Source organism: Melitaea cinxia, chromosome Z (genome assembly GCF_905220565.1).
Source record: "Melitaea cinxia chromosome Z, ilMelCinx1.1, whole genome shotgun sequence".
Classification (NCBI taxonomy): Eukaryota; Metazoa; Arthropoda; class Insecta; order Lepidoptera; family Nymphalidae; genus Melitaea; species Melitaea cinxia.
Window position 1 is genome coordinate 6993104 of NC_059424.1, and position 24881 is coordinate 7017984.

Genomic DNA, 24881 nt, shown 5'->3' on the forward strand with positions numbered 1-24881 from the left:
TTTTTAGGGAATAGGTATAACTAAACTCTTTTATTGTTTCAAATTGTACGGTGCAATCATTATTTTCAATTCAGTACACATAATTATATCAAAACACGTTCGTTTTGTGAATAATTAATTAATACGCAAACCTTCCTAGCCATAACTTATTTAAACTACGATATATTCAACAACGAATTTAGTGAAATGCTTAAAATAATAATTTATATCACTAATTTTATTGTTTTACTAGTTGTGCCCGCGATTTCGTCCGCGTGGAATTTAATAAAATAATTATTGTTTAGTCCTTAGTTATAAAATAAAATAAAAATCTAAAATAAAAGTGCTCCCAAGCTACTCCTTATTACTTCAGCTATCTGCCAGTGAAAGTCCCTTCAAAATCAGTCCAGCCGTTTCAGAAATAAGCCTGAACAAACAGATAGACTGACAGACAGACAGACAGATAGACAAAAATTATAAAAAATGTTATTTTGTTACATGTAGCGTGTATACACATACATATGAATTTAGTTAAAAGCGGTTATTTTAATATTCAAATTCAAACAGACACTTCAATTTTATTTATTTGTATAGATGAATTTGAATCCAGGTAATTTGTTACTGAAGTGACACGACCGCATGAAACATTGAAAAAAGTAATGAAATGTTTTTTCCTTGATACCTTTTATAAAGATCAAAGAATGTAGGGGTGTTGACTTTGTTGTCGTTATTATAATACAATTTTTAGAATACCAAAAGTTTTACTCTTTATAAAAATATAGTACAATGTGCTTAAACGAGGAACGAAGTAACTTTGAAATATTTACGATTGTTTTTCTTTAATACTTTAATACTTTCTTTTAAAAACAACTTTTAATTTTAGAAGAACAAGTCAGCTAGGAAGAAGAAACATGGTTTATCTATTTCCTTAATATTTTCACTATACTAATAAAATTATCTCGGTATATAAAAGGCAAATCGATTATTTCAACTTTCTATCTTTGTGTACGCAGTGCATAAAATTGGCATGAGTTTGTTACGGACTTTCAAGTGTTGTCCCGAAGGTCACTTGAAATTTAGTAAAGTAAATAAAAATAAAGTCATGGCTTAACCGCGACATCATTCGTTGCGAGCTGTACCAGCTAGTAACGATTTTTTTTTTACACTATAAAGATCATCGATCGAAAAAATGTAAAATATCATAAGTCGAGAGAAACACTTTATAACACTATAGCATTAAAATAATTTGCCAAAAATTAGTTAAAATAAATATTTGCTATGTAAACGCAAAGTTAAGTGTTTATTTACGATATCGCAATAAAACCCTCTAAAACTATCCTCAGTATTCCTCTACTATATTATGCATGTATTATACATACCATACATATACATACGAAGCTTTCAGACAGTGGGAAGCGACTTTGTTTTATACTATGTAATGATTACACACTGTCAACTTTGCCTTCGAGTAAACCGTTTAAATTCCTCAACTGGTTCATTGTTAAGTTACTATGCGGGTTCTTTGTACCATATTTTATCACAACGTTCAGTTGTATTGTTGAGATAGTGAGCAGGCAGCGCACCCTTATCAATCAAGATGTTGATGGGTTCTAATTCATTTAGACAAAATAACTAAGAGGTTTGATCAAGAATAAACCTTTACATTTTAGTATTTCACTTGGTAAATCTCGTAATCGCTGCAAGTAAAATCACTAATGCAATATTGAAACGTATTTATCGACACAAGATATTTTAAGATTTTAGGCACGATATGTAATGATATGTAAATAGATTAGTATTTATTGGACAGAAATATGAAGTGGTATCAAAAGATTGCTGATTCGAATCTGAGCCGGAACCGTTCTAACTTTAAGATAAAAAAAAAAATTAAAATCAATAAATATATTTCATGCTCAGCACTAGAGAAAAAAATGAGCGAAAATTAACATGAGTCTGACGTATATACTCATAACTCTTTTCAGCTAATCTCTTTTCATTGGTAAAGAAAAAATACTTTTGCTTATTTGTGGGTCATAAAAATAGATTCGTATTAAAAATAGATTTATTTTGTTGAATAAGTTTAGGAAGTAGAATATAATAACAGAAAATACAAATTGTATCTAAATTAAAAGACTTTTTTAACATATGAAATGTACACAAAGACAACTCATCACTTTTTTTTGTTTACGCAAAGACAAAAAAATGAACCTTTTTAAAATTACATCGATAATCATATGTATCGCGCGCGCGTTAAATTATTCCAATGCACGTAACTACCCTTACGTTTCATCGATTCATCGAAACATCTCGTTTATTTTTCGACGTCGTTACAGTGAAGTATAAGTAAATCTTATTCCGTAATTTTTTACATAAAACCACATGAAGGTTTGTATAATAACGAAAATGTAATCTTTGAATAACAAAGTTAGATGAAAACGTGTATTCTCTTGAGATCAGTCTTAGCCAAAAATTATAACGTGTATATATAATATTAAATAAAAAAATAAAAAATAAATACACATAATATCGATGCCTAACAGCCAAAAAGGGTTAAGCGACATCTTTTGAGAAACTGAGTTATATATATAGTTAGAATCGAATACAAATATATATATATAAACTATATATATAACTCAGTTTCTCAAAAAATGTCGCTTAACCCTTTTTGGCTGTTAGGCATCGATATTGTTAAGGACACACAAAGAAGCTAGCGCCATCTAGCGGCAACCATTGAAACCACGCAAAGACAGAGACCGCATGAAACTCTCTAATCAATACTAGATGGCGTTAGAGGAACTACTGTGGAACTTTGTAGAAGTATAGTCTCGAAAACCGGGCACATGCGCGAACTTTCCAGAATGGTCTGGGCCTCGTGTCGGCCGATATAAATAGCCGCAGGGAGGCGAGCGAGTGCAGTTTAGTTTGAGCGATCTTCGAGGCGACTTCAAGAGTGAAAACTAGTGATCAAGAGTGGTACCAGCGAGACCTACGACATTGGCTACGACATAGAACATTGTGAGTGCTTAGTGTTTGAACTTAGTGCTTAGTGTTTGAACCTAGTGCTTTGTGTTGGACCTAGTGCTAGTGAATAAAGTCTTGAAAAGAGTAAGCAGGTCTTTCTCTCCAAATCTTTCGAACCCTAACACGTAACAACTGGTGTCAGAAGTGGGATTTGGAGATGCCATTGACTCCGAGAGAAGACTTTAAGGACTTCAAGGGCGTCAGGACAAGGGCGCAACGAGCTGCGGAGGCCACACCTACTGGGGACCAAGCTCCGCCCACCGTGGACCAGGCCCCGCCCACTGACCCCGCCCATCATGCCCCGCCCACTGACCACGCCCACCAGTCCCCGCCCATTCGGGATCGGGCCCCGCCCACTCGGGCTCAGGCCCCGCCCACTCAGAGTCAGGCTCCGCCCACTCGGGCTCAGGCCCCGCCCACTCAGAGTCAGGCTCCGTCTACTCAGGCACAGGCCCGCCCACTTTGTCTCAAGCCCCGCCCACCGGACCCGCCCACCTTACCACGCCCACCAGTGACACCGTAACTTATACAGACCCTCAAGTGGCTCTTCAATTAGGAAATTTAATTAAATTAATGGAGCTGCAAAGGGCTGAAATTCGTAGTGCTTTGAAAGAATCACAAGAGCAAACAAGTTTCAAATTGCAAGAATCACAAGAGCAACAAAAGGCTGAAATTCGTGCTTTGCAAGAATTACATGAGCAACAAAAAGAGCTCCAAGAAAAAACGCTTTGGGCTGTAAAAGATGTTAGTGACGCGGTGACTAAACTTCGAAAAGATGTCGACGTAGTGGAAGAACGAGTTACCGGGTTAGGATTGGATGTTGAAAATGTGAAAACTGGCCTCACTGAACTACAGAAGAAAGTAGTGCGCCTTGAAACCACGGGAGTCGCGATGTCTAGTGGAAGTACCGGAGTGGTGCAAGGACCAAGAGTGAAAGTGCCTCCATACGACGGCACTACTCCGTGGAACGCTTATCGTCAACAATTCCAGACGGTTGCTACTGCCAACGGATGGACGGAAGAGCAATGCCTGACCGCTCTCACTGTTGCGCTCAGAGGGCAAGCGTTGTCGGTTCTGGAAGCACTGCCACATACAGGAAACGGGTTCCACGGCTTGATGGAGGCACTTGAATCCCGATACGGAGAGCGACACCTGGAACACGTGTTCCGTGCCCAACTGCGTGACAGAGTCCAACACTCAGGAGAAGGACTACAACAATGGGCGTTGGAAATTGAAAAACTCGTCAGGAAGGCACACCCAGGAGCCGACACCAAGATGGTAGACACGAATACTGTTCAAGCATTTGTCGACGGAATCAAAGACCTGGAGGTCAGAGCTGCAGTGAGGCTTCGACACCATACCTCGTTTAAAGGAAGCATTGGCGCATGCTTTGGAGGTAGAGGCTGTTCGCCATGACATACGGCAGACCCATAAGATCCGCGAGGTCTCTGAGGAAGTTAAGGCGGTCAAGGCTCCTACGAAGAAAAGCTATGGAGTCATGTGCTACAAGTGCGGCGAAAGGGGCCATCTTCAGTTCAACTGCCCGCAGAAGGAGACCCAGATAGCAAGGATGAAAAGGATCGAGGAACAAATAGAGGAGCTGAAGAAACAAGGGGCTTCGTCCCTTGCCCGGGAGCAGGGAAACGAATAAAAGCCAGGACTAAGGGGCGAGTACTGGCTGACGCGGAGGAAGCCCCAATAACTGTTATCTCCCAGGCATGCAGCGGGAATAGTCTTGCGATTCAGGGGACTATTAACGGGACGGATTGCAAAATGACTCTAGACACAGGAGCCTCTAGAACAATAGTGAACCCAAAGCTGGTAAAAGCCGCAAGGGGACACAAGAGGAGAATTAACTCTCGGCTTCTTACGGCCTCCGGTCAGCCAATACCCGTCCTGGGAGAAATGTCGGTTACGATGTATGTAGGGGGGTCCTCATACTCTCATAACGTTATCGTGGCTGAGATTATGGATGATTGCATCTTGGGTTTGGATTTTATGAAGAAACACAACTGCAGAATTAATGTCACTGACGGAGTTTTCAAGTGTGGTGAAGAAGAAATCTTCATTCTTGGTGGTGCTTGCGGGAAAGTTGCTTGTGTGAAGAAAGTCATTATACCTGGAAGAGCGGAAGCTCGGGTGTTGGTGAAACTACCGACAACTGGAAAGAAAAAGTCAAACAGATGCGTGTTGATCGAAGACACACCTACTAAGACATCGGCGCAAAAACTTATGACGGCGAGAAACCTTGTTAGTGGAAGCAGTAACGCTGTGGTCAAGGTTTTGAGCCTCGATGATCGCGAGATCTGCTTGAACAAAGGTGACGTCATTGGAAAATGTGAAGAAGTTGTCTGGATGAAAAAGTGTAGTTCGATGAAAGGCGCAGACTTGGCAAAGTGCAACAACTACGAATTAGTGACTGAGCTACTCGATGACTGCAAGAGTAATCTTACTTATTCGCAGAGCATGAAAGCCAAGAAGTTTTTACAGCGCTACGCGAATATCTTCTCCAGTCACGAAGGGGACCTTGGAAGAACGTCGGTGGTCCAGCACAGGATAGATACCGGAAGCGAGAGACCAATTCGTCAACGAGCAAGACGGATGCCAATCGCAAAGGAAAAAGAAGTTGAAGGCATTTTGAAGGACATGAGAAGGAATAAGATTATCGAACCGTCTGCAAGTCCGTGGTGCTCACCTGTTGTATTAGTGAAGAAGAAAGATGGTAGCACGAGATTTTGTGTGGACTATAGGCGTCTCAATGATGTCTCTAAGAAGGACAGTTACCCGTTACCTCGAATTGACGACACTTTGGATACCTTGAGTGGCATGAAATGGTTCTCAACCCTAGATCTAAAATCTGGATACTGGCAGGTGGAAATTCATCCAAAAGACAAGGAGAAGACAGCTTTCTCGACCGGTAAAGGTTTATGGCAATTTAAAGTCATGCCCTTCGGATTGTGCAATGCACCTGCCACATTCGAGCGACTCATGGAGTGTGTACTGGCAGGCTTAGTTGGAGAGGCTTGCTTAGTCTATTTAGATGACGTCATCATTGTCGGCCGTGACTTCGAGGATCATTTGCAAAACTTGGAGCGAGTTTTCGCTAAAATAGAGGGGGCCAAATTAAAGTTGAACCCGAAAAAGTGTCGTTTATTCAGGAATAAGGTCAGTTATCTCGGCCATGTTATCTCCAGTGATGGAATCCAGACAGACCCGGAGAAACTGGAAGCAGTCCAAAAATGGCCTACCCCTAAGGACAAAACCGAAGTGCGGGCATTCCTCGGACTGTGCTCATACTACAGGCGTTTTGTTAAGGGATTCTCAGAGATAGCCAAGCCATTACATCGGCTGACAGAAGATAAACGACCATTTAGTTGGGATGGGACTTGTGAAGATTCTTTTCAGAAACTGAAAAAACATCTGTGTGAAACACCAATCCTGGGATATCCACAAACCGAAGGTCGGTTTATAGTCGACATGGATGCAAGCAACACGGCCATTGGAGGGGTGTTATCTCAAAAACAGGGTGAAAGAGAAGTAGTTATTGCATATTTCAGCAAATCTTTATCCAAGCCAGAGAGAAACCACTGTGTGACAAGAAGAGAACTTTTGGCTGTTGTAAAGACGCTACAACATTTCAACAAATATCTCATCGGCAGACAGTTTTTACTGCGAACTGATCACGCGGCCTTGAAGTGGCTACTACAATTCAAGAACCCAGAAGGTCAAGTAGCTCGATGGATTGAGCAGCTTCAGGAGTACGACTTCAAGGCGGAACACCGCAGCGGAAAAATGCATGGGAATGCCGACGCACTCTCACGAAGACCGTGTTCGGAAGACTGCAAACATTGTGTTAAGCAAGAATCTAATGAAGTAGCATTAAAGCTAACAAGAGCAAGTCCTTTGGGTATCTGGGAGAATGATGCTATGAGGGAAGCACAAGAAAGAGATGACGACCTTCGTCACATCATCACATGGAAGAAACGGGGTGACGTAAAACCAATCTGGAGTGAGGTTGCGCCCACTGGCGTTGTTACTAAGGCGTACTGGGCTCAATGGGACAGTCTGATACTTCAAAACGGAATAGTCTACCGGAAATGGGAGAAGACTAACGGCAGAGAGTTCCACCTTCAGATAATTGTCCCAAGAACGAGAGTACCAGATGTTCTCCGTGAAATACATGATGGCGTATCAGGAGGTCATCTAGGTGTCAAGAGGACGTTAACAAAAGTGCGAGAACGATTTTACTGGTTGCATTGTCGAGATGATGTACAGGACTGGTGCCGCAAATGTACTACTTGCGCTGCTGTAAAAGGACCACAGACCAGGAGTCGTGGGAACCTGCGGTTGTATAACGTCGGTGCACCGTGGGAGCGAATTGCAGTTGACGTAGCGGGGCCATTTCCTGTAACGGAATCGGGAAACAAGTATTTTATGGTCGTCATGGACTACTTCACCAAATGGCCCGAAGTGTTCGCCATACCAAACCAAGAAGCTACAACAGTCGCTTCTAAGTTAGTCGAAGAAGTGATATGTCGCTTTGGTGTGCCTCTAAAAATCCATTCTGATTAGGGCAGGAACTTCGAATCGCAAGTATTCCAAGAAGTGTGCAGAATTTTGGGTATGCATAAGAAGAGGACCACCGCGTACCATCCACAGTCTGATGGAATGGTTGAGAGATTTAACCAGACCCTTGAGAGGCATTTGGCGAAATTGGTAGACGACAAACAAAAGGATTGGGACAAGTATATACCGCTTTTCCTTCTGTCGTACCGAACCGCCGAGCATGAGAGCATAAAAGCTACCCCGGCGTATGTCAATTACGGTAGAGAATTACGAATACCAGTAGACCTATTGACTGGAGGGTCACCGGAGGAACCAAATACCGTACAAGACTATGTCAGCGATATAAGGGAAAAAATGCGCTATATACACGCCTTGGTTCGGGAAAATGGGTTACAGTCAAGCGAGAACATGAAAACCAGATACGACCGGAAATCGAACACGAGCGGCTTCAAGGAAGGATCACTGATGTGGCTGCATAACCCAACCCACCGGAAAGGGAAATCGCCAAAGTTGCAGACCAAGTGGGACGGTCCATACAAAGTGGTTACCCGACTGAATGATGTGACTTACAGGATTCAAAAGCAACCAAGAGGGACATTCAAAGTGGTACACATAGACCGTCTGGCGCGTTACCATGGCAGCAACAACGATGCTCGGGACGAGCATCTCTAAGAGGGGAGTAGTGTTAAGGACACACAAAGAAACTAGCGCCATCTAGCGGCAACCATTGAAACCACGCAAAGACAGAGACCGCATGAAACTCTCTACTCAATACTAGATGGCGTTAGAGGAACTACTGTGGAACTTTGTAGAAGTATAGTCTCGAAAACCGGGCACATGCGCGAACTTTCCAGAATGGTCTGGGCCTCGTGTCGGCCGATATAAATAGCCGCAGGGAGGCGAGCGAGTGCAGTTTAGTTTGAGCGATCTTCGAGGCGACTTCAAGAGTGAAAACTAGTGATCAAGAGTGGTACCAGCGAGACCTACGACATTGGCTACGACATAGGACATTGTGAGTGCTTAGTGTTTGAACTTAGTGCTTAGTGTTTGAACCTAGTGCTTTGTGTTGGACCTAGTGCTAGTGAATAAAGTCTTGAAAAGAGTCAGCAGGTCTTTCTCTCCAAATCTTTCGAACCCTAACACGTAACAATATGATTGCAAAGATTTGAGAAAGCGTTAATACATCTAACTGTTCCATTTGATAATAATAAGTATATTTACTCGACTACTTTTTCGTAGATGTACCGATTTTGACGAGTCTTGTTTTACTAAGTGATAGCTACACTATTCAGGAGTGATATAGGCTATATTTAATTGTTTTGAACAAAAACTTCAGTGAAAAATAATGTAAATCAAGTCAGAGAAACGCCAACGAGATGAAAACTTTAGTATATATTTGCATCACAAAAATAATTAGAAATATTGAGTGTCGTAAGAGGTGACTAAGGGATAACACAGTTCCACTACCACCTTGGAACTTAAAAAGCCGACCGATGGCGGGATAACCATCCAACTACTGGCAATGAAATACACAGGCCGTAGACGGGCAGCAGCGTCTTCGGTGCGAAAAAGCCAGCCCTGCGGTCACCAACCCGCCTGCCCAGCGTGGTGATTATGGGTAACACACATGAGTTCACACCGTTTTTGGCGTGAAGTTGTTGAGGCCTATGTCCAGACTGTGATAGGCTGAAATGATGATGATGATGATGATGATGAAAAATAATTAACGCCCAACGAAGTAGGCACGGGTCGGCTAGTATTTAGAGACGGTGATTATGACAATTATTACATAATCAATTCAAATATTATCGTTGATTCTGTTTATTTCTACATGAAGTTTCAACATTTAACAATTAACATAAAAAACAATTAAAAACTCTTCTAACACAATGAATTATCCTATTTTAAATTTGCACCTAAGTTAAAACTGTTTTCATCACATAAAAATTCGCTTTCGTAGAAAATTCATATTTTCTTTTAAGTATATCTTTTTTAATATAAAAGATTAAAGAAAGAGATTTAAATTCTTCGACGCTTTTCACTACCATTTGCTTTGCTCTCATAATAAATTAATCTAAAACATTGCTCAACACTCTTCTTTTTACATGCACTTCTTTGTACTGAAAACAACACGCTTATAGAACTTTCTAATTTTATAAATACGACGAGCCAATTATTAAATCTTCATAAAATATAAAAATGAATTTTAAATATAGCTGCTTCTAATTTCTTCATACTTGTAACTATTTCATTTTTATTTCTTATAGTTTATTTAATTATGTATGTTGCGAAAACTTGTTAATTTTTCTTTTAATTAATCGTCCTAGCAAATGTATCCAATTTCTCAGCAATATTATTATCTGGATACTTATTTTTTTTAACGGCCTAATCCTAATCCTATGGGCATTATGTTATAAAAATATTTGGTGCCATGTGGCCTCCTTTATCTCATATTAGCCATTTCAGAGACAGGTGTACATAAAGAAAAACATTTAAAACGTTTTTAATTTATAATGTGAATAAAAAATAACTATAAAGACTTGAATGTAGTTATTTTATTTGTTTATTTAACATTATATAAAATATAAATTATTATAAAAATAAAATTATTATAAATGTATTATTTTATTATTTATATTAATAATAATTTAAACATTTTGTGATTTCAGTTGCTTTACTCGCAAAAATGTCGTAATTAATAGAAAAATGTTTGGTTATTTCTTACTTATCTGGGCGGTAGGTACTCGCACGCGGTAGAATATTTTCCCGCGTAAGTTCTGATTTCGCGAGTATTCAAAAAGTTAAAGAAAGTTCAAAGTAGCCCATATGTTGAGTCAAAACCTCTTTTCTCTTCCAGTGAAAGACACATAAAAATCGCTTCAGCTATTCCGAATATTTAACAGAACGACTAGTCTTTTATGTAACAGAAAGACTGATAGACAAACACAAATTTTATATTAGCTTGTTTGTGTTTTAGTATCGTGTAAATAACTATATGCACATGAATAAAGTATAAGAAGTTATTTTGAAATTAAAATCAGACACTTCAATTTTATTTATAAGTTTAGATGTTTAGATATGGGTAGTCTTTGGCTAAGCTTTAGACTAGGAAAAACCGAATTATGAGGTTTTGGGGGGTGGAGGACGGAGGGTGGGGATATGGAGATATCCATGGTTAAAGTTTTGAGATTAGAGGAAGAATTTAAAGCTATTATAATACCTTTGAGCTCCGCGTCTGACTTCACCTTAGCTCCGGCGCTATGGGGAGTGCCACACATGCGCCGTTTTGCAACTTTATAAGTTATTTTCGAACAGGAGTACGTAAAAAACGATCTCGACTCCAAGATTAACAAATGATACAACTTGCGGTAACCATGCTTAATTCCGTAACTTTCACATGTTATATTCACATTTCGCACTTGAAATTATTATTTCAGACGTTAAGTTATTGTTTTCATACGATTTTTTAACAAACGATACAACTGATGTTTAATGACTGAGATGTAGATGATTTGAAAAAAAATGGCATGCAACTTAGCGTTTCGCTCCAAAGGAATGTAAGCATAAATTCAGTGTTTTTGTTTAAATAACTGTAAAGGCAAAGGTCTAAGATCATAAAGCCTTGTTTCATGTTATGTTTTTTAATTAAATATATTTTGTTTTTATTTATTTACTGTTATATACGAAAAATACTCAGTATTTTAGTTCATTTTATATGACAATAAATAAATAAAAAAAAAATCTACATGTCATCACATTCTTTTATCTACATTGAATATATTTTACAATTTGGGTAATACGTTTTATTATACTATACGTTTTATAATACTAAATATATATAACAAGTCCTATCGATTTACATTTTTAAACTTTACTTAAAAGTTGTGGCTGCCGTTCTTAAGCTCTAATTAAAAATAAAAAGAATTAGAATTTTAATCAATATATTAATTATATTTGATATATATACCAGTATTTATAAATATTGTGGTACCTATGTAATAAAATATGGAATAAAAAAATTTGTTATATGTATAATTTTCGAGAGACTTTTAAAAACTAATTTCATTAAGTGTTAAACGAACTCGTAATAATTACTTTTTAACCAACTTCAAAAAAAGGAGGAGGTTACTCAATTCGACCGTATATGTATATATATTTTCGTTTGTTCGGGGATAACTTCTTCGTTTATGAACCGATTTTGATATCTCTTTTTTTGTTGGAAAGGAAATATCCCTGGTGTGGTACTATGATAAAGAAACCAGAATCTGATGATGAAATTCCAGAGAAATCGAGGGAAACTCAAAAATCCGCATAACTTTTTACTGGGTGTACCGATTTTGATGATTTTTAATTTAATCGAAAGCCGATGTTTATATACATAGCCCCGATCTAGCACCTTCAGATTTATATCTGTTTTGGTATCTTCAGGATTCTTTAATCAATAGTAGTTAATAAGAAGTCCCAAAATTTCTACAGCAACGGCATCCGGACACCACCTACGAGATGACGATAAATTACGAACTAAATGGTAAATATATATTACGGTTTATTTAAATAAATTTTGTAAAATCTTATCTTGAATTTAAAATGACGATGAATTAAATACAAGGAAACATTTTTCCGGACCTAATTAATATATTCAGACCTGGCTTAGTAGTGTCCTTTTCAAAGATTGGAGCAACGAGGTAAAGTGAACTAGCTTATTGTAGGCATGAAGCGTGCAAAGGACTGTTAAATCTATTATCAAGACTAGAGTAGTCTACAAAGATTTTTGTTATTATAATATTGTTTTGTCGCGATGTATTAAAGCACCATACTGACCACGTTACTCATAATTATGAACTGTGAATTAATTAATTTTTAGTTAAAATTGGTAATTATGAACTGTAACATTTGGGTAGGCTATGTTTCTATTTTATTACAATATTTTTAAATAAAAGTAATACTTACTGAAGTGGGACTGTTCTTATTCCGATTGGAAGAAAAATGTTCGATGACTTCCCAATTAGATTTCTTTGGTACGGGGGTGTCAGCTGGGGAGGGCAAGGCGCGGTGCGGAGCAGATGGGGTGCTACGACCTGACTCGTCAGCGCGGTGCGACGTAGCCGCCGACCGGAGCGACGCGCTTCGCCTCCCGCGCATCGCATCCTGCACATACGCAACATACATGTTCTTATTAACAACCAAAAATTAAACATAAATCCAGTATACTTATAATTCAAAGTCAACAATCGACGTTAGGAAAAATAAGTAACAAGACATTTATATACATGATTGATGATGATGAGACATTTTTTTTATAATATACCTACATATTGTAGAAAACGACTGAGAACACTAAAGGAAACACTTATTTCACAGTTCAAATCAATAGTTATCCATTCACACACACTTTTAACTATATCAAATAAGTTATCACACTAACCACTTATCGAGCAGCAACACTAGCCGCACAATAATTAAACAATAACTGCCTCTTTACTTACAAATTATCATATTTATAGGACAATAATCGCGCCAATAGATTAAAAAATGGTAACTGACTAATTAGAAAATTAGTATCAACTATTCGGAAGATGGTATCACGATCTTTATGCTCTTCCGGTACTTCAACAAATAACAATTATAGTAAGAACGTTACAATCTCATCAAATTACAATCAATACAATCTTATAAAATTAATATTATTATTCTTGGGCTTAATGGCTATAAAATTATTAGAAGAATAAATGTGCATGATAAAAGTATTTATTTGGTAACTACCCTACAAAACAGATAATGACGACTGACTAATCGTAAATTAAGTGAATCAATATTAACCAAGCAAAAGATTGTGTCGACGTTTTTGTACTATTCCGGTATTAAACGAATCAACAATAAGAGTAATATTAATACAAAATCCAATATTTTGATAATTGTTAGAATAACAAATTTAAATGTTAACAATATGTTTTCATAAATTAAAAAAGTAAATTACTTTAATATTTATCTATCTAAAATATACGGAATATTAATTCGCGAAAACTTCGTTTTGAGTCGGCTTTAATTGTTACACGAAGATGCAGATGTCTTTAAGTGCAATCTTGTTTCTAAAACCTAACAAGTAACAACTGATTTGTACCAGCTTTAACGTAAAGTTTAATCGTGTATCAAAATCTCGTACGTACATCGAAAAAGAACAAATATAAATATAATAATGCTTATGTTTTGTTGTTTTTTACGTAATTACAAATACACATGAAATTAAGTCTATATGCCACACACGGATACGATTTGAATTACTGGTATATGAATATGAATATTAATATATGAGTTAAAGCACTGTAACTGTTACATTAGTCCCTCTATATTATTTTATCTACACTAATGTTGTAACATTCTACTTATGTTTCCAATACTTGACTTATAATTACTACTGTTATAGCGCAGACAACAAAACACTCAATTTAAGCAATTTCACATGATGGTATAATATCCACATCGATATCGTAAAATCTCATTATAACATCGCGCGCATGCGCGCAGCTGCGCTCTCATTGGTTAGATTTTAATGGCGGCAAAATCACTGTGACAATACACGTACGCGTGAATTTAATTTAATAAATTAAAAGTTAAAAATGGATAGCGACGATGATATTTGTACGCCTCCGGATATTCTAGAATTGGCAACAAAATTAACTCACAATCTTTTGCCAGAAAAATCTAGAAAATTATATGAAAATTAACATTAACTTTCAGAATTGTACCATCCAAAATTTGAACAATTATTATAAATAAACTATCGTCAGCTTTTACTCTTGTTGTTTGATTAATTGCATTGTGAAGATAAAGTAGTGTATGCAACTGCATATAACACGGGTATTAAAACACTCGTTACTATTATGAAACTCGCTGCGCTCGTTTCATAAACTCACACTCGTGTTTTAATAACCTTCATTATATGACAGTTGCATAAACTACTATTAAGGTTTATGTAAATTAGAATTTCAGTTCAGCCTATTGCAGTGCACTGCCGGATATACATAGGTCTACCCAAGTTCACGCTAGACATCCCCGTTTTCCTCAATCTTCATCCAACTTAAGATTTACCAAATATTAATATGAGCTAGTTACAAGCTGTGTCCACGCGAATGTAGAGATAAAAAGTAACGTATATGTCATTCATTCTTCAGCTTTTGGTTGAAAGAGCAACATTTGGTTTGTGTATCAATCATCATCTACGTTCTCCCTAATACCGCGACCTTGTCCGCGTGGAATTTAACAAAAAAGTTATTTTTCAGTTCGCAGAGTTATAGAATAAATACATTTCTAAAATAGAAGTAGCCTAAGTTATTCATTACTACATCAGCCAATGAAAGTCCCGTCAAAATCGATCCAGCGGTTTCAGAGATTAGCCGGAACAAACAGATAATCAGACGGACAGACAATAATTGTAAAAAATGTCATTTAGGTATATATACCGTGTATACATCCATATGCATTTAGTTAAAAGCGGTTATTTTAATATTACAAACAGACACTCTAATTTTATTTATTTGTATAGATTAGAGTTTCAGTAAAAATCTATCTTGTATCCCTAGAGAATTTTGTTATATATTCGAATGCGCGGAAGTAAAGCAGCCTTCATTGCATTAACAACGTGATTGTTTTAAGACAAATATTAGAGACAATATATTACTGTACATATTCGATATGTATATTAAATAATCATACTTTGTAGTTTTACAATATTGTACGTATTAAAAATTCACAACTTAAGAACAAATTATAAAATATCAATAACTAATAATAAATTATTATTATTATTTTAAACAAATATTATATGTTATTATTGTTTTGACTATAATTATGAATTTAGGTGAAAATAGATTACACTAAGCAGTTCGCTTCAGTAAAAAAAAAGATACCATTTACAAGCTAGCAGTTGTTTAGTAACCAATGTTTAGCAATTCATATTGAATGATGGATCACATTCATCCATCAACGTCGCGCAAATCAACGCATTTCCACTGTTGACGGTTATTTAAATATTAGTACTGGATTTTCGTTTTATCTAACCACGAGAAAGAAGAGTGTCTGTATAGTATACATTTATACTGATACATAAACGAAACTTTGTTGAATTCTTTGCAGGTTTCGAAAGAACCGAAAGAATCGACTGAAAATAGTCTCTCCAGTGAAACGATACAATATTTCTGAAGAACATAGCCGATACTTTATTTCAGTATTAATAAGTTTGTAAGTAGGCAAGAACTAAATTTTTAAGACAAGGTAGTAAAAAGCACTGGTGCTTGGTTTTATTTGCTTACATTGACGCTGTGATAAGCGAAGTTAATGCAATATATTATGAAAATATTTCTTTGATACATCTATACAAATAAATAAAATTGGAGTGTCTGTTTGTAATATTAAAATAACCGCTTTTTAAATAAATGTATATGGATCTATACACGGTACATATACCAGAACAACATTTTTTTACAATTTTTTCAGTCTGTCTGTCTGTCTATGATTATTTATTTTATAACTCTGCGAACTAAAAAATAACTTTTGTATTCAATCCCACGCGGAAAACTTGCGGGCACCGCTAGTATATATATATATAAATAATAATGAATTTTTTATTAATAATTTTTTACTATGAACTCAAAAGTTCTTCTGTCAAAACAGAAAACAGAATGAAGTCTGTCCGGGCAGCTAGTATTATATATATATATATATATATATATATATATATATATATATAATACTAGCGTGCTTGTATGGATCAGGATTGTTTAGAAACGCAGTAAAAAAATGTGTTTATCGTTTTGGACGATTAAAATTATACACGTATAAGGTTTGACACGAATCGAGTAATTCAAAGTTTACAACTTTGTAAAGCATTTATCCTTTTTAATCTCGTTTTTTTAGCTGAACAATTTCAATAATTTCCGTTTGAACTTTATGAAACGCTTGTGGCCATTATTTTATAATTTTATAAAAAAAATAATTTACAATTCTTCGTCGTGCACCGAAACCAGCGTACATACGTAATCGAAGTCTGATAATTAAAAGCGCACGAAAATAAGATTAGCGTTTTACGCAATTTATTATTTTTATCACATAGGCTTGGTATAAATTCAAGTTAAATGTTTTTATAAACCGACTTATTTTACAGTTTCATTGTAGAACATAGTTGTAGAAATAATTGTTAAATTAGAAATAAAGATAAATAAAAGTAAAATAAATTAAATTAGTATTTTTATAAAATAAATTTAATAATAACTATAAATGAATCATTTATTTATTTATTTATTATTAAAAAAAATGCTTCGCTTGAGGGACTAAAACTTATAAATATAAAAATATTTTACAAATATTTTCTTCCAAATATATTATCTGACATTACATTGTGATGTTTTACGTCGCCATAATTAATAATTTGCGTGCACGACGAATTCGAGGCAGTCGAAAAACGGCTGAGGCGTGTAGGTGAAACAAGCAATCTCATTTCTCCGTTATCATGGATGAATGCTAAGAATAAACACGAATATTTGAATTAAGTTTGTCGTGGAAAGCTGCTTTCGAGGTTCAATCCTACCAATGCAGTCACTACTAGCTTTGTATTCGAATATTTAAATTTTTTTTTTTTTTTTATTATGTTATGGGCTTACTCTTGACCTCAGTCTAGCTCTAGAGCACAGACGAGGTCGAAGATGGAGCGAGTTCGCCCAGAAGAAGCCTGTTCACTCGCGCTTTAAACATGTTCGGGTTGTATGAACTCGGAAATACAGACGCCGGCAGGGAATTCCATTCCATGGCTGTGCGCATTAAAAAAGATGACTCGAAGCGCTTTGTACGTATGAAAGGTATATCAATCAGGTAGGGGTGAAAGCCTGCGGTGCGTCTGAAAGTCCGATGGAAGAAAGGAGATGGGGGTATGAGCTCGTGCAGCTCCAGGGCACACTCCCCAAAGTATAACCTGTAAAAGACCGTTAGACTGGCAACCTTTCTTCGGTGAGCCAGAGTGTGAAGAGATTTCACCAAACTGGCATTACCGATTAGCCGCTTGGCTCTGCGTTCCACTGAGTCCAGTGTGGCGAGATGATATTTAGCTGAGCCATCCCACAAGTGACTGCAATATTCCATGCACGATCGGACTTGAGCTTTGTACAGCGTAAGAAGCTGTTCAGGCGTGAAATATCGCTTAACCTTATTTAAGATGCCAAGCTTTCTGGTCGCAGTTTGCGCTTTGGACTCAATGTAATTGCCAAAGTTGAGGTTAGAATTCAACTCTATGCCAAGGAGGTCGAGGGTATCGGACACAGGGACAGGTGTACCACGGAAAGTAGGAGTCAAGTTGAAAGGACTCCGTTTGGCGGAGAACAAACAAACCTGCGTTTTGGCGGCTTTGAACTTGACCAGGTTTGCAATCACCCCATTGGGATACTTGCCCCAGTATTGAATTTGTCAAAATTTTTGTTAAAATTTGTTTAAATTACCGTAAGACAATCATATCCTGTAATATAACGATTAATATTTACTACCATGTATTTGAAACACACAAGCATACATACTCTTTTGTTTAATGTTCAAACTTATAATTTAAATTAATTATGGTCGAATTTCTACCATTGGGCAACCACTAGTATAAATAAATAAATAAACGCTTCACACTCAACGGACCCCAGTAGGGTTTTCTCACAACAAGCACAAGCGCCCAGGACACAACAAAATTCTATATGGCCAATATAAATATCTGTCGTGAGCGGGGATCGAACCCGCGGTCACCAGCGCAACGGTCAGTACTGTGACCGCTGCGCCAACGCGTCGTCTTAAATAAAAATGAATCGGTAGTTGTGTTGGTGTAAACCTCGAATACTGTTGGATGAATACAGCAATTTTTGTAAGTCTTGTAATAATAGTACAAAGTTGTTATAGAAAGAAATATTGAGAAGATTGTGCAGGAAATTACAATAAACGAAATCTGTTCCGTTTCTAACACGAATTAAGAATTTTTATTATGAAAACCGCGTCAATCTTTATTGACTTGTTGAATTCTATCGTTTAAGTATAAAGCAACAAGAAACGGTTTAATTTATATTCCCAGTAAGCTGTTTAGTCCAAGCAAGTAAACGTTGCGTTTGCAATCTTAATAATAATAATAGCAGTTCTATTCAATAACAAAGTAAAAGTAAAACAAGTCAATTACATATATTTCAAGATAAAAATTAATGTTTAACATTCATGAAAATTGACTTGAAACATAATCCATAGCTAGCAAATCTTATTTGAAGTATCATTTTAATAATATTCGAATTAAATTACATTTTGAAATACAATCATGTAAATTTTATTAATATTTATTACCGACTATTAAAATTCATATATCGGATATAAATAGAATATTTGTAGCCTAGCGGGAAATATCCTGCTCAAAGTCTGAAGCAGCCCGACTGGAGATGTACCGCGACCTTACAGAAAATCACAGATAAATAATACTGTTACAAGCGACCAGTATTCCTGTGGTAAGTAAGGTGATCAGAGCTTTTTGTGAGTGGGCGATGTTTGTAGTATTGTAGGCTTCTACAGGCTACGGTAATCGCTAACCATCAGGTGAGACGGACGCTTATTTGCCGACCTAGATGTATAAAAAAAGTTACGTTTAAATTTTTTCTCGGATTTCATGATCAGTTATAGCTATGAGCTGTAAAAATGTTACACAAAATGCATAATCTCACATTCAGATTAAAATACGTGTATTTTTAAATACCGATATAATTAAATAGCAGATAAAATTTACCACTATTACCGTTATGTTACATGACGGCCTATCCTCAAGTAACCCATTGTTGTCCAGTTACACAAAGGGTAGCTAGTGCTACTCGTAACACGTTATCACGTTAGCACGTGTTACGAGTACATAAAGTCGAACCATACAACATAAAAACTATTACGAGAATGACCTGCAGAAACTCAAATTGATAATTTGAAGAATTTATGTAGACACTATTCCAACGATGCTATACATACTTACAGAACTACATACGTATCTAAATAATACATGTATATATTATTTTGAGGTTAATATCAAGCTGTTATTCTTTTTTTTCAGTAGTCGAGGAAAAATAACATAAAACGCAATCAGGTTGGTTGAGAAGCGCGGACTTTAAAAAAGACGCAATAAAACGTATCACTATACATTTAATTTTTAATAAAGGGTATTTTAATAATTTTCTGTAATGTTTCAAACAAAATACGCACCTTAAAATTCCTATCAAACCTATAATGCACATTAATGATTGCCATAAACAAACAGACGATGCGTATGAATATCTCTAATTCAATGTTTGTTTAGGTTAGTCCTTCGAACAAATGAAAGTGAATACATTGTTAATATTTGTATTACGTTGTAAATGTAAATGAAATGAAATGTATCATATAATATATTTTTAAACTTTTTATTACTAAACGCGTGATACGTGACAATTAAACAACATCTTTAAAATGTACAATTTAGTTTGTAAGTACCGATTTTTTACGCGTGAAGGATAAAAATATGTATGTATATGTAGAAGCCACATGGGTTTGCGTGAATTATTTTCTTTTTTGGTATACCTACCTTTGGTAATGTGATTACTGGAATTAGTGTTTTAAATGACGCACAACGCATCGCGTTCTGTCACGCATGAAACGTCTGATGTTTCGCTGTCTTTGAATGACTTCGTGTTTCTACTATCTCTGCTTAACGAAGCAAATTTTGATGTGAAATTATTTTTGAATGAAAAAGTTGAAGTGTATTTTTTTTAATTAAACTATTTCATTCACTTTAAATTACATTTGTATGTCCATAGTAAGATAAAATAAGCTGTCCGACACAAACATCTTCTTCTGAATCTTACAACACAAACTCAAAAACTTAGACGACTTCAATCATCCGTGTAGTAGTCTGTATGTGACAAATGTGCCAGGAGCATAAATCGAAATGCAACCGTTTCAGCAGCAGTGATTAATTGTGATGCAACCAAACCCTCTTAGGAGCTTTTTACACGAGTTTGACATGACGCGTTGGCGTAGCGATCACAAGCACTGTTGCGCTGGCGGTCGCGGATTCGATCCCCGCTCACGACAGATATTTGTTTTGGCCATATAGATGCTTATCGTAGTCTGGGCGTTTGTGCGTATTATGTGTGTTTCCGGACCTCCGACACAGGAGAAAATCTTACTGGGTGCCGATGAGTGTGAAGAGTTTATCTAAGCGTTTATTAATTGTCCGATACTTGATACTTCACTCACGTGAGGTATACAACACCACTTGCAGAACAGTATTATTTAGCTCTGATCTTTTGTAAGGATTTTGTCTGATCTTATGTTTCGTAATTTCAAGGAAAGTATGGCTGTGCCCTACCTCAATAATTTCAGCAGCTTACGCTATAAAAAAAGACTATCATTTTATGACATAAAAATTTAATTGATAAAGAAGTAAGCAATATATAGATTAGAAAAAATATTCCATTTTTAAACTTTATTTGGAATTTTAGTTTCGTTTATGGAATGCAATCGTTATCATTCCATTTTGTTTCAGACATCAGATTCAATGTATTTCCCTGACCTTTAGACATAGTTATATATGTAAGCTTGTTGACAATGTAACACTATAGAACCGTTGAATAAGTTGGTCAGCGATACGAAAAATGATCAAAGGAAGATAATTCGATATTGATTGAGCTACTTTCATTTGCCTTGTTTGCAAGAAGTTTCCGTATAGGTATCGAAATAAGGAAACTCAGAACTCTGGAGACTGTTCCATTCTTTGTTCTTGTTCATCACTTTGCTCATTAGTGGTAACAAATTATTTATAAAATTATCATATTATAAAAGTGATGACTTGAGAATTATAGTTATTTTAAAGTCCGAAACATTACTTCATGACAGCATATCTCATCATTATCATTAAGTTGACTCTTGTATGAAAACTGAATTAATTTCCATGCCATTTACTCTTATTTACTATTAATCCTTATGCAAATAAATTAAAATGTAATCTTGAGCATTTAAGCTATCATATAATTTTCTTTTGTAGTACATCATTACACTGAATGCTTAAAAAGTTATTAAAAGTTGTAGTAACGGAAAATATTCACGGAAGAGATCTATTTATCTACCACAAAACGCCAGGTACTTTAGTTCTGCCTTCGCTGCTGTTCGGCGTGTTACTTTTCAATTGCGTCTTCATAATTTAACATTTAAAGCTCCTGAAGTTAGCTAGTCAACGAAAAAAAAAGTTAGCTGAATGATTAAAAAACTTTACATAGAAATTTCAAAATCTAACCAGTCCTAATTAAAATAAGCCCATTAAAATAAACATGTACAAAAAGCATGATACGCCATTAGTTCACAATTATTATGAAAATTGGCGTAAAATCTTAAAAGTGAAATTAATTGTGCCGTGCTTCTTGCTTTATCATATGAAAGGTCAGTCAGGCCACAGATTAGACGTAATACTGTCACAAAACCTTAGCATAATTTATTGTAGTTAACGAAAGATTTAGTAGCACCGTAAGTTGGTAAAATAAGATCAGTGCGTGTAAGTTGTCATTAACAAATCTAATTTTGCTATTTTTAATAAGATACTGAAGAAGGGCACAGTAGGAAATATCCTGCTTAAAATCTGGAGTAGAACGACTGCGAAATTATCCTTACTTTACAGAAGATCTAAGAGTAAATAATACTGATTTGAAGCAGTGTTGTATTCATGTGATTAGTAAGGTGAGAGAATATAGTTAAAATTTGGGCTACGTGGCTTTTATTGAAAAAAGAACCCAGGCGGGTCGAGGGTTTTTCTTTAATAACTCCGCGAGTTTCAACCGGAAAAATCCGACTCGCATGTCAGATTGTAGGACTTAATAAGCTCCGTCTGGCGACAAAAATATCGATAGGTTATTCATCTCTATTCCGCAGCGTTTTCGTTTGAAATTTTACAAATCACAATTTTTCACCGTTTTTTCAATTTTAAAAATACTTGTCACAGTTTTTCATCAAAACAAATTACATCACCTTATAGAACGCACAAAGGCGCAACTTTTGATATATAGCACCCTATTTTTCGTAACGAAAAAACCACTTTTTTAGATTTTTGAAACTTTAAAAGTGGCAGAGCGGCTTCGAAACACAATGTACGCGTCCGTTTTAAGTGGCGGACGGAGCGTTTCTTATGTCACTTGGTAGGCACCACCCAGGGACCACGTGTACGGTTTCACAACGGGGTATGCACCTACGTACGAGGGTAACTCAGTCTCCAACCACGGGGTATACACCTACGGACGAGGGTAACTCAGTCCCCAATCCATATCCATACACAAAGTCATATAGATACAGATATTGAGATTCATTGAGTACACTTGTGATTTTACGTGAGTAATTTTAGTAAAATTTTAAAGATCGGGTCTGTTTTGGTTAGCCAAGTCAGTCCTCATGGTGTCGGTTCCTATGGTTTTTTTTAGCATCTAGGTCGGGGTTGATTCTCATAATCTTAAGGTCTCAGATGTATCGTACAGTCTCCATGGAGGAGAAGCCTGGCTTTTTCGCCGAGACGAGCCTGTCGCTGGAGGGATCCTGTTGCCTGCAGATCCGAGACCCTCCAATTAAAGCGGCTGAAGACTCCCGCAGGGGTTTTGGTCGGTATTGCACCCCAAGTGCTGAAGCCGACATACGGTCTAGGAATGCCTACCTGGGCATCCTGGATATCACCCGTAAATGAGTTCCCCTGCGATAACAAAAAAAAAAAGATATTCCGCCACGGTTCTTGAATAAAATCATGATAAGAGCTTCAACTGTCAACGAAGCTCTCGTCATCGAATGAACATAATTTATTTCTACGACAACTACCTGTAACTAAATATTAATTTAAGTTTTGAACAATTATGTAATAATGTGTTATAAAATAAAAAAAGTCCCTACGATAAATACCTAAATTTTTTTGTAAACAATTACTTACTTACTCATCTTCAATAACTAATTTATTAAAAAGTATTATCAATATACAATAATATAACTAATTATACAGTTAATATAAACATTAAACTACTCATATTCAAAACATATTATGTTTTTAAAGTCAATGAAGATTTTTTTATGCAATGGATTTTTTGATATTTGATTTTGCTAAGCTTACAAAACGTGTTATTTAAAAATATATCATATGTTAGAAAATTATAAAGTGTAAAATGCATGAAAAACAATGCATTACGGCTATTTCAAAAGAAGTCGATTAGAAGTGTTATGATTATGTGAGCCAGAATGACGAGTTGTAATACGCGTATCAACAAACAGAAGTAAAATTACTAGACTGTATTTCAGATTTGGCCTACGATATCAATCAAATCTATTTTTAGTGCGAGAACACAACATTTTGTTTTATGAACTACTATATTTACTCAATTATACTACTCCGATAATGTGTAAAATACAAATTTACATTTAGCGTGTTTTAATTATTATTTTATTTTTATATTTGTATGTTCCTTACCAAAATGCCCTAGGAAACTTAAATTTTACGACAACCTTTGCAATGAACATATAATTATAGAATATTATAAAAGTAATCTTAGAGTATTTCAATGTTTTTTTTTTTTTTTTTTTTTTTTATTTATAAATTTTGATCCACGGGCTCAAAATGCCCGTGCCTTTGTTTATCATGCATGCATTATAATACTACAGGCGATTTTTCTACTTATTATACTACAGATCGACAGTCCTGTGACTGCCTAGTAAAACTAGGACGTGGTCCGACGCCGACGGTTTTTTTTTTTTTTTTTTCCTTACTAAATACTGTTTATGCAGAAGTATACACATAATTGCTTTCTAATTTCTAACATTATTATTTTTCTTATCTATGTCTATATTTACACTTATTTGCCTAGTTATCATATATGTACACTTATTTCCTAGTTACCATATATGTACACTTATGTTCTACTTACAATGTACACTTAACCTATGTTACTGTTAGTAAGGATTTTTTTTTTTTTTTTATTTTTTTTTCTTATATATATATTATTTTTTATATAGTTATTATTTGTTTATCTATGTATAAGTTATCTATTTCTGTTATTTACTTAAATTTCACTACATAACTATTTATTTATCTATTTTTTTATTTTATTTTATAGGTACATCCACAAAATACATATGGAACATTATATATAATTCACTATTACATTATTATCTAATATGTATCCCATCACGGGGTACACAACATTCCACATTATATTAATGCCGTGTAGCAAGTATAATTAAAATTACTTCGCATAAAAAATTAACAGTAAGTCATC

General features: G+C 35.6%; 1 protein-coding gene across 1 annotated transcript in view; it reads right to left on the minus strand.

Annotated features, from left to right (window-relative positions):
* Positions 1 to 24881, minus strand: part of LOC123668537 (adenylate cyclase type 6-like) — a 143271-nt gene that overhangs the window by 113080 nt on the left and 5310 nt on the right. Inside the window, exon 2 of the mRNA XM_045602270.1 lies at positions 12517 to 12714. Within this exon, the coding sequence (XP_045458226.1) occupies positions 12517 to 12714 (198 nt within the window). The remainder of the gene's footprint in view (positions 1 to 12516; positions 12715 to 24881) is intronic.